The sequence below is a fragment of the Pteronotus mesoamericanus genome, unplaced genomic scaffold, assembly GCF_021234165.1.
Source record: "Pteronotus mesoamericanus isolate MK-2021 breed Mesoamerican mustached bat unplaced genomic scaffold, CSHL_Meso_final contig_82, whole genome shotgun sequence".
NCBI lineage: Eukaryota > Metazoa > Chordata > Mammalia > Chiroptera > Mormoopidae > Pteronotus > Pteronotus mesoamericanus.
The window spans coordinates 1215621-1231008 of record NW_026555265.1 but is presented as its reverse complement, the minus strand read 5'-3'; the positions used below and the strand labels follow the sequence as shown (position 1 = coordinate 1231008).

The 15388-nt window shown below is 38.9% G+C and overlaps 1 protein-coding gene across 1 annotated transcript in view; it reads left to right on the top strand.

Annotated features, from left to right (window-relative positions):
- The window catches only part of ETV5 (ETS variant transcription factor 5), a 57532-nt gene that overhangs the window by 29888 nt on the left and 12256 nt on the right, over positions 1–15388 (top strand). Inside the window, exons 8-9 of the mRNA XM_054585078.1 lie at positions 10537–10796; positions 12973–13032. Coding sequence (XP_054441053.1) covers positions 10537–10796; positions 12973–13032 — 320 coding nt within the window. The remainder of the gene's footprint in view (positions 1–10536; positions 10797–12972; positions 13033–15388) is intronic.

The window sequence follows — 15388 nt, the reverse complement described above, 5'->3', positions numbered from 1 at the left end:
ATGGCCTACTCCACACCTAGGCGGTATGGCGTGTAGCCTAGTGCGCCTATGCTACAAACCTGTACTGCACATTATTGTACTGAATACTATAGGCAATTGTAACATGATGGTATTTGTGTATATAACCATCTGAACCTAGAAAAGCTGCAGTAAAAATAAGATATTTCATTACCTTATTTAAAAAAAGGTGTAGCTGCCTGGGCACTTACGATGAATAGACCTTGCAGGACTGGGAGTTGCTCTGGGTGAGTCAGTGAGTGAGCGGTGAGTGACTGAAGGCCCGGGACACTGCCGTACATGACTGCGGACTTTACAGACACTCTGCACTTTAGCTACACAAAATGTATAAAACAACGTGACATTAAGTCCAAGCACAGGAGAAATGACACAATCAAGAGGCCCAGTAAACACGAGATGCATGAAGCTGCTGCTAGTGTTAACATGGCGTACTGTTCACGAAAAACTTTTTTTTTAATAAGTAGAAAGAGTACACTCTGAAGTAAGGATAAAATGTATAGTAAATATAGAAATCAGCAATAGTCACTTATTATCATTATCAGATAAACAGTGTGCATAATCGTCTGTGCTAGACTTTCACACGACTTGCAACGCGGTAGGTTTACACCAGCATCACCACAACATGTGAATAATATGTTGCACTGTGATATTACAATGGCTACAACATCACTAGATGATAGGAACTTTTCAGCATTATTATAATCTTATGTGATCACCATCTTTTGTGTGGCCACTACATTATTGACTGAAATCTTTACATGTCTTATGACTGTATTTCCCCCTCAGTCTCTGTTTCTTATATGATTATGCCAGTGGTTAACTGAACTGGGAGAAATATCCTAATTCTGCTGGAGGTTGTTTGCCCTCAGGCCGGCCTGGCAGACAGGGAGCTTTAGTCTCCACAGTGAAGTAGGTCTGTCTCCAGTGTGCACTGCCTTCTCCCAAAAGGGAGAGGTTTGATCCCAGAGATTTATGAGTTTCTGCCCTTATGTGTCCAAGGGAAAAGAGGCAGGAACTAAAAAGTAGGTTTTTCTTTTTGGAGGTTATTCCTCCCTGAAATTTGTCTGTCCATCTTGGACATCATTCCTCTTACCTCCTGCCATTCAGATGATGGGCCTGGAATAAAAACACCTCACGCACACACTGGAATGACACAGAGGTCCGTAAGAGACTTGGGGAGAAGGGTGAAGTCCTGAATCGAGAAATAAAAACAACCCCAGGGCGGTTAGGCTTATACACTAGAGCTCTGTAATCTCAAAGTTGAGAGTGTGCAGAAGTTCCTGTGGCGGCTTACTAAAAATGCAGATTTCTTGCTGCACCCCAGAGATTGATTTGGTGAGTCTGGAACAGGGCCTGGATATGTTATTGTCACACTTTGAGAAATCAGGATCCAGCCTTCTCTTTCAACCCCATCCCTACTCCAACCCACCTACTTTTTTTTTAATTAACAAGTACTCAGCACTCTGAATTTTATTCTTATTGCGCTTGTCTATTACTAATGAGATAATGTGATATCTGTGTGGTGCAAAATACATTGAAAAAACCAATGCCTTTGCTTATAGATACTGGAGAGCTCACAGAAAATAAGACAAACTGAAATCCTTGGTGTGATTTTGTAAAAGTAGTAGTAATTGTAGCCATGTATGATAACAAGCTTAATAAGCACGCATTTAATAACCTTTATGCCTGCCTTGAAAGTAGTGGGGAAGATTACTCCTGTTAGTAACTATAGTTTGTTCTTTGCTAATTTTTTATTTAAATTAGAGGGGATATTACTTGAAAAACTAACCTCCTTAATGAAAATATATGGTATTTTGAGGTATAGAAGGAAATACAGTCTCTTTTGAGCCTTTTAACAGCTCTGTAAACAAGACAGAGTGAAGAAAACCTATTTTACAGTTAAGAAAATCAGGCCTAGAGCAACTAAAGGACTTCCTAACTGTCACATAGCTGAAAGCAAGGTCTTATATTTTGAAACCAAAACATTACCTTTTGCCATCCAAATGTTTTGGTTATGAAGGGGGTGTTGAGAATGCTGCTAACATTCGCTAATGTCTACTAAAAACTAAGTGACCTTGAGAAATCATTCTAACTTTGAACTTTATCCATCTTCTTACCTCTTAAACTACCAGAATGTTAGCCATCTCTTAAACTCTAAAATCCTACTAAACTTCTTTATCACTGACTAAACCCACCTCATAACACATCTGCTTTGTTTTGCTCACTGTGTGCCTTGAGTGTAGTAAACCCTTTGAGATTTAAAAATCATGATTTAGACCCCCTCTTTAAGACCACATTTAGCGCAGTATCTTGTCTTCATTATGTTTATTGACGAAGTGATAGTCGATTGCTAAGATTATACTTCAAACAACTAAAATATAATCTAGTCAAAAGTACATTCTTAATGTTTTATACAATCTTAGTACATACTTCTTCACAACTCAAAATTTATTTTTAGAAGATAAGTACTTGTTTGCAAGCGTGATTTATATTCATGATTTCCTCCCCTCAAGGAGGGAAAAAAACATGCAATTTGGCATGTTCAGACGTGTCCCATTTATCCTTAAAGGCCACAGCTGCTGCTTGAAGAGGAGGAGTGCCTCTCGCTCAGCCATCCTGATCTCTGAAGTGTTTTCGTCATGCCATTTACCATGTTTACGTGGGCTAGGTGGTGGAACGTAGAAAATATTCTTACATTATGCCCATAATACTGGCCAGATATGTTTTTGCCGTTTACCGTACCATTTCTCATTACCTCTTGAGTCTCCACAAGTCAACTGGAGAGGCACCACTAAGAAATTTATCATCTAAAAATTTTAGAACATACTACTCTCCCACTCACTTGGTATCAAAAAACAAAAACTCAAGAAAAAACAAAATTTTTTAAAATACCACTGCTGGTGGAAAAATCCTCTGCTTCTTGGTGCACCCTGACAGCATTGATATCGTAATAGGCTATCCTACTGAAATTGATAGCCAGAATGCAGTGCCCCAGAGTCTGGAAAGAAGCATTTTCTGAGGGAGTGAATGGCCTAACCTGCTTACGTTCTCCCCCTCATTGGTTATGATCAAAGCTTCAAAGCTTAAAAGGGTGAGCTTAGTTTTTCTGAAATTGTGATTTAGTAGATCAGTCATTCTCTAAAGATACTAGATAGATTAAGAGAGTTAGTATGTTCAAGTTTTTCTCTCGGTTCTACTTCCTTTAAAATCCATCCATAATAAACTGCTGTTCATTTTTGATTTTGTAGCTTTTAGAGAGGGAAGGACTGACTGAGTCACATTTGTATCCTGGTCTGGAATGAAGTGAATGTGTCTAATGCATCTTTTCTCCATGTACGCTTGTTAATAGCATGTAATGTATGGCAGCACAAACTCACTTTGGGATCCGAAACTGAGTTTCATAGATGCTTAATGGAACCTTCTTTAACAGACTCAATAATGGACTTCTAATGGTCAGTGTGAGGGTTTTTTAGTTCTGAATCTTAAGAGAGCCTTTTTTCAGCATTTCACCATGTTTACTGTAGGTTTTTATCGTTGTTGTTACCTTTTATTCAAGGTAAAAGAAATTTCCTTTACTGAGAGTTTTTAATAGAGTTTTTAATTAAATTTGAATTTTGCCAAACACCTTTTCTCCCTCTGTTGAGATAATCAAAGGAATTTTCTCCTTTCTTTAATTTCTTACTGTGGAAAAGTAATTGATTTATATGGAACCAACCTTGTATTCTTGTGATAAACCGAACTTACCCGTTACGTATTATCTTTTGTCCATTACTGGACTTGGTTTTCCATATATATTTAGGACTTCTGCATCACTTAATTGAGAAGAATATATACGTTTTCTTGCATTGTGCTTGTTGGGTTTTAGCATTGAGGTGATACTCATTAAGTGAGAAGAGGTGTCCTCCTTTCTCTATATTCTGGAATAATTCATGTGAAACTGGCATTCGTTATTCCTTGAATTTTTGGAAGAATTTATCAGTAAAACTATTGTGGGAAGATGTTAATTACTGATTCATCATCTTCACTTTTTATAGTCTTGCTCTCAGATTTCTATTTAGTAGAGTGAATAAATTATTTTTTTTCCAGGAACTTTTCCATTTTGTGTGAGTTTTTAAATTAACTGGCATAAAGTTGTTTATAATGTTTTCTTTAAAAAGAAAACCTCTATAGCATCTGCAGTCATCCCCTTTTTCATGTTTGATATTTATCTATACCTTTTTTTTCTTTGTCTTGGCAGACAATATCATTCATCTTTACAACAAAATAACTTTGGCTTTACTCATCCTCTCTATTGGATGTTTTCTATTTCATTGATTCCTGCTAAAAAATATTTTAATTTTCTTTCAGTTTGTTTTTCTTTTTCTAACTTCTTTGGATGATTAGTTCATTAATTTATAGCTTTTTTCATTTATAATATGCATATAAACATATAACCAAATAAAACTTCTCCTAAGGCTGGATAACCATACATTTAGTTTTTCCCGGGTCACTTCTGGTTCATGTCTTGTCTAGATATAATTGCTAATAGCCTCCCCTTTTATTCCCAAAAACATCCTGGTTGGAGCAGTCAATTATTTCTCCCTGCCTAAATCCTGCTTAAGCTGTACTCCACAAGTTCTGATTTGTGGTATTTTAAAAATTCATTTCCAACTGTTTCCTATTATTTCTTTTAGTCTTGAAGTTCTTTAAAAATATATTTCTTTTTTAAAAGATTTTATTTATATATTTTTAGAGAGGGAGGAAGGAGGGAGAAAGAGAAGGAAAGAAACATCGATGTGTGGGTTGCCTCTCGCATACCCCCAAGTTGGAACCTGGCCTGAAACCGAGGCTCGTGCCCTGACTGGGAATTGAACCGTTACCCCTTTGGTTCACAGGACGGCACTGAGTCCACTGAGCAACACCAGCCAGAGCTAAAAATATACTTCTTAATTTCCAAACACACGAGAGTTTTCTAGTTGTACTATATGATCTTTATTTAAATGTCATCAAGGGAGTATTTAAAAACAATAATAGAAATAATTGTAGAAACAGTATAGGCCAGTGGCTCTGGAGTTGGACAAACAGACCTGGGATTGAATCCCAGCTCTGATACTTCCTATATGGATGGCCTCAGGCAGGCAGTTAACTTCTCGAAGTGTTTGTTGATTTCTTCGTCTTTGGCTGAAAATGGAAAATGGTAGATACCACATAGTGTCATTGGGTGGATTTAATGAAATCATATTGGCACAGGGAAGGTACTTATTGAATGTTAACTTCTATGGCAGTTTTGCTTTAAAAAAATATATTTCATAAAGCAAACTAAAGAAATCTTCCTAAAATGATAAATACCACAATTTTAGTATTTGCAAGTTTTGAAAATGTAAAAAGCACTCTTTAATCCTAATGATGTTTCTTTATCATCAGTCTTATTAATGTTGTAAATATAAAATTAATACTTTCACTATTTTATATTGGGGGCGTCTCATATTTACATCACCTTCCTTCTTCCTTATTTGATCTTGAGAAATCAGACAAGTTTCTAGGCCTTTAAAGTTTTATTACTGAGTGTTTTATCGCCGTTTAGATGGGCCAGTTTGAGTCTAAGCCGGGCTGGTAGGCCTCGCAGAGCCCTGAGAGCTGTTTCAGAGCTCGCTGGTGTACTTTTAGGGACGGAGTTTGGGTTCTGTTTTGCAGTGGTGTCTGGCTCTTGGTATATGGCTGGAAACATAAACATTAATGTACAGTTGGGTAGCACATTGCCACCCAGCATATAAATCAGCATTCTCAAGCCCTGGCCAGGTGTCTTAGTTTACTGAAGCATGTCCTGTACATCAAAAAGTTGTAGGTTCGATCCCTGGTCAGGGCGTGTACCAATCGATGATTCTTCCTTATATCAATGTTTCTCTTTTCTCAATCTCTCCCTCTTCCCCCTGCCCCGTCCCACCCTCCTCCTCTTTCTCTAAAGTCAATAAATGTATCCTCAGCTGAGGATTAAAAATATATATAAATAATAATAAATAAATCAGCATTCTCTTTCTGAGAAAGGGAACTGGATATTGGGTAGGCAACTAGTGGACTCTTACATTTTGTGTGTGTGGCGGTATTCTCCCACAGTTCCTTAAGACCTTTTCTTACATTTGCCTACCTTCTGAATTAGGCTTGTCGTGGGCTGGGGGAGGGGGAGGTACAGTTGATGGTGATGTTTGAAGGTAATGTGTATCAAGAACCTAACAGAGCCTGGGCCCTGTTCCATGCGTTATTTTATGTAATCTTTACAACAGACTTTTAGGCAGGTATGCTGGTTGTCCTTATTTTAGTGACCAGGAAACTGAGGCTCAGAGCAGTTACATAACTCACCCAAAGTCACACAGCTAGTAAGTGGTAAAGACTGGATTTCAGCCTACGATGTTCTGACTTCACAGCCAGAGCCTCTTACCCAGCTACGCTGCATCTCTATTTTCTGTCTGCTCTTAACCTTAACAGAAATATTAAGTACTTGGTTGTTGGTGTCTTAGCTGATCTTACGTATCCTCTCTCAGCTGGCCTCCGAACCGCCACTGCTTCACCTGGCACCCACAGCCACTGTGCAGCCGTCATGGAATCCGCCCTTTTCTCCTCTTTTCCTCTAAGCATTGTGTTTACTCTGTGTGTTGGCAGCAGAAACCGAAAAGGAAATGCAGAAAAAGCATCTAACGGTTTTCATAACGTAAACCAAATGTTGGTAGCGTGGGTGAGCTCTTGGGAGGAAAGGCGCTATATAAATCTGACAAATAAATAAATAACTGGTTCTTTAAATAAACTGGCACTGAAAAAGCCTTAATCTGTAATGTATTGAATTTAGGCTCCCTCGGTAGCCAGAAGTCTCCCGTTGCTCATCAACTGTGAGTTCACTATGGCCGGAGTTCTGTTGGGAAATGAGTGTGAGGGTGGGGGTTAGACAGTCGGGGGATGGGGAGGAGGTTTGTTAGGAACCAGGCTGCTCTTCCAGTGAAAACGATTGCCTGCCTTAGTAAACAAGAGGCATCTTTGTCATAACTGTATTGTGTATACAACACATTCTTAGACACTTCAAAAGGACTGTGGCAGGGGAAGGGAGTTCAAATGAAGGTCAGTGAGTAAAGTTCACAGAATGTATTTTGAGGAGAAGAACTAAATTACTTTACTAATCTCTGCAAATAAAAGCCATTATCAGCAGCAAGCTCTGAGAGAATCTTTCTTCCCAATATGCTGGTTTTGTGACCTACCCTTAAGATCCCCTTCGCCACTTCCGCACTCCCTCAAAACAAGCCAAGGCAGAACAATCCCAATTATAGAATCTGTCTGCGGATCCCAGGCCCCTAAGTTTCATGAGTCCTCAAAGTGACACTGAGAGGGGGGAACGGGGGTGTTGGCCGGTGCCCATATGGAAGTGCCTTTTCCTGGAGGGGCTGGACCAGGACAACTCTAGAGTTTCATTCTGGAAGGTGAGATGATGAGCACTGAACGGAAGTGGAGTGATTGGACCTGCCAGCTGCGGGGGCTCTGGTTACAGAGCTGAGTGGTCTGTGCCATCTCAGAGCTGTCAAAGGAAGTGATGTGTGGAGGTCACCTTTGAAGGTGCTAAGATGGTGGCAGAGGGGAAAGTTAGAGAACGGGACCCTTACTACCATTCCTTCCTGCTAGTATAAGGTTTGGGTACTTTATAAAAATAAAGCCTTAAGAGTATCTTCATCTTTCTTTTCGACCCACTTCAAAATTTTCTTCAAAAATTCAGGTTTGCTGCATGCTGCTGGTGCCTATATTCTAAATGTCAAGTCTGCCCCCAAGTTTGAGATTTACACTTCTTCAAAGACTACAACTTTTCCCTTAAATAACAGCATCCTAGAAAATCTCATTCCTATAAAGTTCCACTGTAATGCATTCAGTGAAAGGCTCTCAACCCACTCAGCCTTACATAGTTTAAAAAACGTATTTAATATATTGGCCAGGTAGATTCTGATGGTTTTAGTGTCTGGGATAAAAGGATAAATATATGTAAAGTTGTTTTGGTGATCTTTATGTTGTAAAGCAATCTTAGGGTCCTACTTCTGATAGAGGAGTAAAGACTCAGAGTGAGCCATGCTGTACCTTGCTCTAAACAGTGCTTTATCTACACCCAATCTCTTCAGTCTAAGATTTTAAATCTCAACATCCTAGAAATCTGTTGGCCACCTGTTGCCACAGACTGATTCAAATCAAACTATTAATAGGGTTCAAGCTAAAAGTAGAGAGTAAGTCCTTAACTATTACAGGATTATATTGTTGATTTAAAAAACATACTGAAATTAGCTGTTCTAAAATCCTTTATTTTTTTTTCCCTGAACCTTGGCTTGTATTTTCTACCTCAGGGCATATATTTACAAATGCTCTTCTATATACACGCAGATGAGTGCCTTATGCATACTTCATGAATTGAAGTCACACATAGAGGGTTACCATCTCTAACTCCTGCACCCACCTTCCTGATGTCTACCCCAGTCCATCAGTGATAGCAGCTGCGTCAGAAACCACACTTTTGTAGACATGATTCTATTTCATCATTCCAATCACATTTGTATGGATAATACATCCCCACGTTACAGAGGAGAAACTGAAACCAAAAAAATTTGCCCTCCATGACTCAGGACCTCAGGCTCTCCCCATACCACACTGCCTTCCCCGCAGGGCAGGGGCAGTGGTGCTCATCTGGATTTCTCCGACAGCTAAAGGATGTTAATGGTACTCGTTAAATAACAATATCAAAAGGCTTTTATTGTTCTGTCTTATGATAAAAATAATGCATATTTATGAAACCGTTGATGAACAAAGCAAGAAAATTACCAAAAATCATCACCACCCAAAGAAAAGCAGTGTGAACATTTAGGTGCAAATCTTTCCAGGATTTTATGTAACATCATAAATATTTGTGTTTTTTATTTTTGCAAAAATGTGACGGTGTTTATACTCTTTCACATTTCACAGTCTGCTTTAATATATCAAAAATACCTTTGCAGGTCCTTACATATTTGTATATTGCATCATATCTGATGATTCCTTTCAACTCAATGGCTATATTACCACATTCTTAGCCAGTTCCCTTGTTAGGCATTTGTACTGGCGACCATCTTGGTAGTTTTATCGAATCATACCTGTGATTTCAATTTTTTTATGTGCCACAGACTTATTAAGTGCCCGCGTGTCCTCTCTCTATGGTTACTAGTGAAGCTAAACGTTTTGTTTGTGACTGTCAGTGTTCCTTCTTTTGTGGTTTTTCTCAATTTATGTCCTTTACCCATGTTTTCTGTTGGGGTGTCATCTTTTATTGATTTTTTTAAAGCCCTCTGCGTCAACAGTATTAACAATGCTATATTTATTAGAGAATTTTTTTCCCAATTAGTTTAATTTTGGGGTTTGTTTCTGGTATTTTCTGACTGTTAACAGATTTTTCCCCATTTCTTGTTTCTCTGTTGGTTTTGTTTCTGTTGTTTTTTGATTTATAGATATTTATACAGTGAGGTATGTCATAGTTATCTTGATTTCTGCTGTTGGTACGATGTATAAAAAGGTTTTTTTTTCCTCCAGGGTTATATGTTTTCATATATATTCACTTTACTGTCATGGTTTCATATTAAATCTTTATTCCATATGAAATTTATTTAAGCATATGGTATAAGAGAAGTTCAGCCTTTCCCCCACTAATTTGAAATGCCTACCCTAACAAATAGTAAATTTTGGAATATATTTAACAGTTTTTTACTTTCCATTTAATTCTTTTAGCATGACTATCTTTCATTTCTTGTATTCTTATTTTAATTATTGTGGCTTTATAATATTTGTCAATATTGAATAGATCATTCTTTTCAAAAATTATATAATCTTTTAAATAAAGTTTAAGATCATTTTTTCAAGTTGGTTGGGAAGGCATTGCTTTTATAAAATAATTTATACTGAATCAACAGCTCCAAAGTCCTAAATATTTTTTTAAATTAGACTTCTCTCTTATTCCTTAGAAAACAGGTTTCCATTTTATTCATAAATGACATACACATTTCCTAATTATTCCTAAGGACTTTTTATTTTTGATATTGTATGTGAGATTTTTTAAAACTACATTTTCTAATTGGTTAATTTGTACTCCTTGGTCTTCGAAAATTTTATCTACCAGTGAGAGAATGGATGCAGTAGTGAACACATTCACATGTGTATATGAGGGCCATTTGCAAGTAATCGCTTTTATATATTCAGCTATATAATCTGACCCAATATACAGGTAGACCGTGTATGAAATAAACAGGCATGGAAAATAAGAGGCTCCCTTGTCATTGCTCTGATTGTTTTTTGCCTGTCGCTGACTCAAGGCGTGGGTGAAATGTGTGATATAATTTTGGAAAGAGGGTAAAATATTCAGAAATAAGTATTTTTTTTAAAAAAGAAATAAGTATTAATACTTTCATTAATCTGAACATCTAATCCTTAATATTAAATTATAGTAGGTATTAGTGATGTTCTTAATTAAACAATATAACTATTTTCTTCTTGCAGATTTCAGAGACAGCTGTCTGAACCCTGCCACCCCTTCCCTCCTCAGTCAGGAGTTCCTGGAGATAATCGCCCCAGTTACCACCGGCAAATGTCGGAACCTATTGTCCCTGCAGCTCCCCCACCCCCTCAGGGATTCAAACAAGAATACCATGACCCACTCTATGAACACGGGGTCCCAGGCATGCCGGGCCCCCCAGCACATGGATTTCAGTCACCAATGGGAATCAAGCAGGAGCCCCGAGATTACTGCGTTGATTCAGGTTAGTATGAAGTCATGCCTTTTCTTCATTTTCTCAATTCATCTTTCTGGGCATTATTGAATGTCTTCTACTTATAGGGCTTTGGGGAATAGTTTTATAAAATTTGCCCTCAAAGAACTTATGAGCTAGGAAAGCAGACATGTTTATGTGTAACTGAATACAAAACAAAACGTAAAGGCCGTGCAACTGGTTGGAGGTGCAGGAGGTGCAGAAGGCGAGAAGTGGTGCTGAGTCCACCTCCGAGGCCAAGCCTGAAGATTGCTGGGGGTCCACTCGTGGTGACGCTCTTTTTAAGACCTATTATCTTAGGGTCACAGGACACAGGGAATTTTATTTTTGCAGTTTAGTCCTGCCCCTAATTCCATGGCCTTCTTTTTGAATACAACAGACTCATATGCTTGCTATATAAGAATTGGAAGAGAACCCACATGTAGGATGGGATTCTTTCTATTCTTGAAATGAATGGTGTTCCGAGAAATCACCTAGTGTGTCATAGCTCTATGGGGTGCTGGGTACAGTATGGAAAAGGTGTCCAGTTGGTTGCTTCATGGGATTCGCTGCTCTATTGCATTGTTTTCATTTGGGAAAGTTACCGTGTCCTTCAGGACCTGCTGGTATACACGGGGAAAGGTACAACACATTAGAGCACCTTATTTGGTTATGGGTTACTCTTGTCTAGAACCTTGAGCATGTCAGGAGTTTAGGCTGTACTTGGGGGCCCTTCTATCCCCTTTCTCCACACATACACTCATTCACTGACTACATATCTTATGGGCCAGGTTTATTAAATGAAATTGTTGGGGGAAAGGAGAATTGGACTGTAGCTTGCACATTTAGAAACTGTTTCCTCCCCTTCATTTTTTCATACACGCATTCACTGACTACATAGCTTATGGGCCAGGTTTATTAAATGAGATCGTTGGGAGAACGGAGAGTTGGACTGTAGCTTGCACATTTAGAAACTGTTTTCTCCTCTTCATTTTCATTTTTCCATCTTTCAAAAATGACAAATTTTTTCACTTTTTTTTCAGTTGGTGCTAAAGGAATTTAAGGGTGGTGGGTAGGTTTTTCAGTCTTCCCTGGGCATGCTTTTCTTGAAGACCCTAGGGAGGGGTATCATAGTAGGTACTTGAATGGCTTTTGCAAATGGAATAGGATATAGAATTTACTCTTGACCTTTTGTGAGATAATGCATAGGTTGCTAAATTCAGGCAGAAATTGGTTATGGGAAACGCTGGGGAGGTAAGCAGAAGGGAGACATCTGTTGCTTTATGATAGAAAAATTACCAAGTGTAAGAATTGATAGCTTGTAAAATTTCCACTGGCATCCCTCCTGAAGGCTTTGATGTACTATTCTCAGGAGAAGGCATGACCAGCAACATTATTCCTTTGGGACTGGCATTTAGTCTGTCCTGGGGAGTTTTTTATACAGCCACACACTCAGCAGATGTTACCATATCTGTAATTCTTTGATCTGAGTGGTGCTCCTGGTGTGTAGTCTTGTCCTACATGGGCACAACTCAACTCACTGTCTTTTCTCTCAGTGGACACCTTGATAACATGATGCCAGAAGAGATCACTTATGCATGGGTTTCATCCTAACAGTTACAGCCTGGTGAAAATGTATTCACCAAACCCACTCCTGCCAGTACTTGTCCTAGCTTCACAGCTTCAGATCCCCTAATCTCTTTGGCCTAAAAATACCTTTACCTCTTGCAGCAGGATTGGATGTGACCATCAGCTATAAAGAAGAGCAAATTGGGAAGCTCTAAAGTGACCCCCCCACCCCCTCCAAACCCCAAAGCCGCGGAGTCATTATAGGCAGAAGGTCAACTGGGCCTTTTAAAAGCCAGTTTCTTCTACCATTAATTCTTTCACCAGGTTTGGTGTTAAACTAATTTCCAAAATGAGGAAGTTGTGAAAATGAGGCATCAGTTTTTTCTCTCAGTTCTCTTGATTAGGAGTCAAGAGTCCTACTTTCAGGTAGTGGTTTATATAGTGTTTTCTATGTTGCTTATTAGGGTGGTACCTCTTTCCCACGACAAGGCCAAAACCACATGACCTTGGAGCAGAAAAAGGTTTAGGGGCTTTACTGCAGAGCTGTAGTGCAACTGATGTGCTGATTCACTTGCAGAAACTATTGGTGGGAGTGAGTATGTCTGCGTTTCTCTTTCAGAAGTGCCTAACTGCCAGTCGTCCTACATGAGAGGGGGCTATTTCTCCAGCAGCCATGAAGGTCAGTAGCTTTAAAAAAAAAAAAGTATTCAGGGAAGCAGAAAATCGCTGTTTCCGGGCTAAGATTTGAGATCATAGGTTAAACCTTCCTTAGCTTATGAACATGAGAGCTAATTGATCATAATCTTCAGTTATTCAGCACACAGGGTTTGAGGCACGCTCCTGAGCACTGTGAGGGCTACCATCATTTTCACTGGCAATGATCCTAACTTTTAAGGGGTCAGGGAATAATATGAAGAAACAAACAAACAAACCTGGTTTCCACATTTCCATACAAGGAGGTCATGTAGCTGTATGTAACACTATCGGCCTAAGATGGAACTTAGGAATTACTTGAGATGGTAGGTTTAGGACTTCTCTTCTGAATGTTGAAATGCGGGAGGGTTTTTTCTTCGAACAGCTTCCCCAGAGTATGTTGTATTTCCTGTCATATTCATCTCTCCGTAACTATCTCAAGCAGTGATTCTCCAAACCCATGGCATCAGCTTCACCTGGAATTTGTTAGAAATGCAAATTCTCAGGACCCACCCCAGACCTACTGAATAAGAATATCCCAGCAATCCATATTTTAACAGGCCAGGTGATCAGATGCACACTCAAGTTTCAAGAACTCCTGCAGAGGGTCTCAGCTTTGGCTATACATTAGGACCATCTGGGGAGCTTTTAAAACATTTGGTGTCCAGGCTTCACCCGGAGCAATTAAATCAGAAATTCTGGGGTGGGACCAGGGGTTAGTAGTTTCTAAAGCTCCCAGGCGATTCTAATGTGCATCCAAAATTGACAACCACTGTTCTCTAGAGTTTTTAGAGGAAAGTTGAAAGAACTGATAAAACAGCACTGTAAAGCATTGGCTGGTTTTTGTAAGTGACCAGTTCAGGAGAGTGGTTTCAATGAGTCGTTGCTTCTCACCGACTTGGTTAGAGGGGAGACCAGGTGTTGTTGCCCTGAGTGCTAAGGATATTCCGAGGGTGTGTCCAGCCCTGGGAAGGAAGGCCTATCTCCTGGACTTCTGGCTGTTGTAGGCACAGCTGTGTGGGGCTTTCTTCCAGGTTCCCGAATGTTTCTACAGAAGCAGTTGATGTCTGTAGCAGGCAAACTAAGAGGGAGTGGGGGAAAAGAGGGAGGAAAACATTTTGCATAATTACAACATTTAGAAAGGAGCATACTCTTAAAGGAAATATTTTTAGTAAGGCATTGGGCTGCTTACTACACACAGTATTTGGCGAGTTTGTGTGTTCTTTTCCACCACTCTTTCCCATTCCTTCCCCTGCCCCCACACACAGCGAAATTCATTTCAAAGAGACCTGTAGTCTTACTTGCTCTAAATTACTCTGACATGGTTTTTCTCTCTGTATATAGGCTTGACCACAGATGCCAGTGAAACAGTTAGAGAAACAAGCGTTTCTGATTGGTATCTGTGATTACTAAGATAGCCATCTTGCATTAGCGTTCACCTGGAATCTTCACATAGTGTTTTGAATCTCTCATTTCTGCTTTGCTCCTCGAACAGGTCCTTCCTTCCTGCCACCTTTATTTGAGTGATTAGATAGTTGTGGCCACAACTGATGTAACTGCTGGCGCAAATTCAACTGACTTAAGTTTCACTTAAACCAACAGTATCTTCCAGATGTTTTAGAGAACCACATGTGGCAATAACTAGAAACCACAAAATACATCAAAATGATCCTCATGGTCAGGACTTCATCTGATTAGTTTGAAAACCAAACATAGAGCATAATCTAGATTTACATTTTGTCCCCTATATACTATGACTGTGTTATCTTTACCTTGGAGGAAGAAAAGCTCTAAAAATAACATGGCAAGTTTAACAGATGTATGTACTTTGAAGTAGTATACTTATTGTGACTATAATAAGGCCATTCAAACATCACTGGAGTTGTCAAAATCCATATGGAAAATCAGGAAATTTATAGTTTTCTGGCAGTCAAGGCAGAAAGCATAAAGCATGATGGATTATGTAATTCTTGTTGATGTAAAGTAGAACACTTTGTCATAAAAGTCAGTTTTCTAGTGTCAAATTGGAAAGTAAATGTATTATAGGAGTCACTGAATCTCTGGCTTAAAAGTTAGCATTGTATTCTTAAATCTTTTAATGGAGACTATACATTCTCTCATTTAAATATTTATTTAGCACTTATTATGTACTAGGCGCTGTGAGGATACTAAGATATTCAGAACACAGCCCTTATCCTCGAGGAATTTAGAATCCATGAGAGAGAGTATAATATAAAGCTCTCACATTATCCAGTTAATTTCTTAATAGTACTTATCACAATGTGCAATTAACTTTTTTTAACTATCATTTATTGCACATATCTACCAGGAGCTGTTTTTGG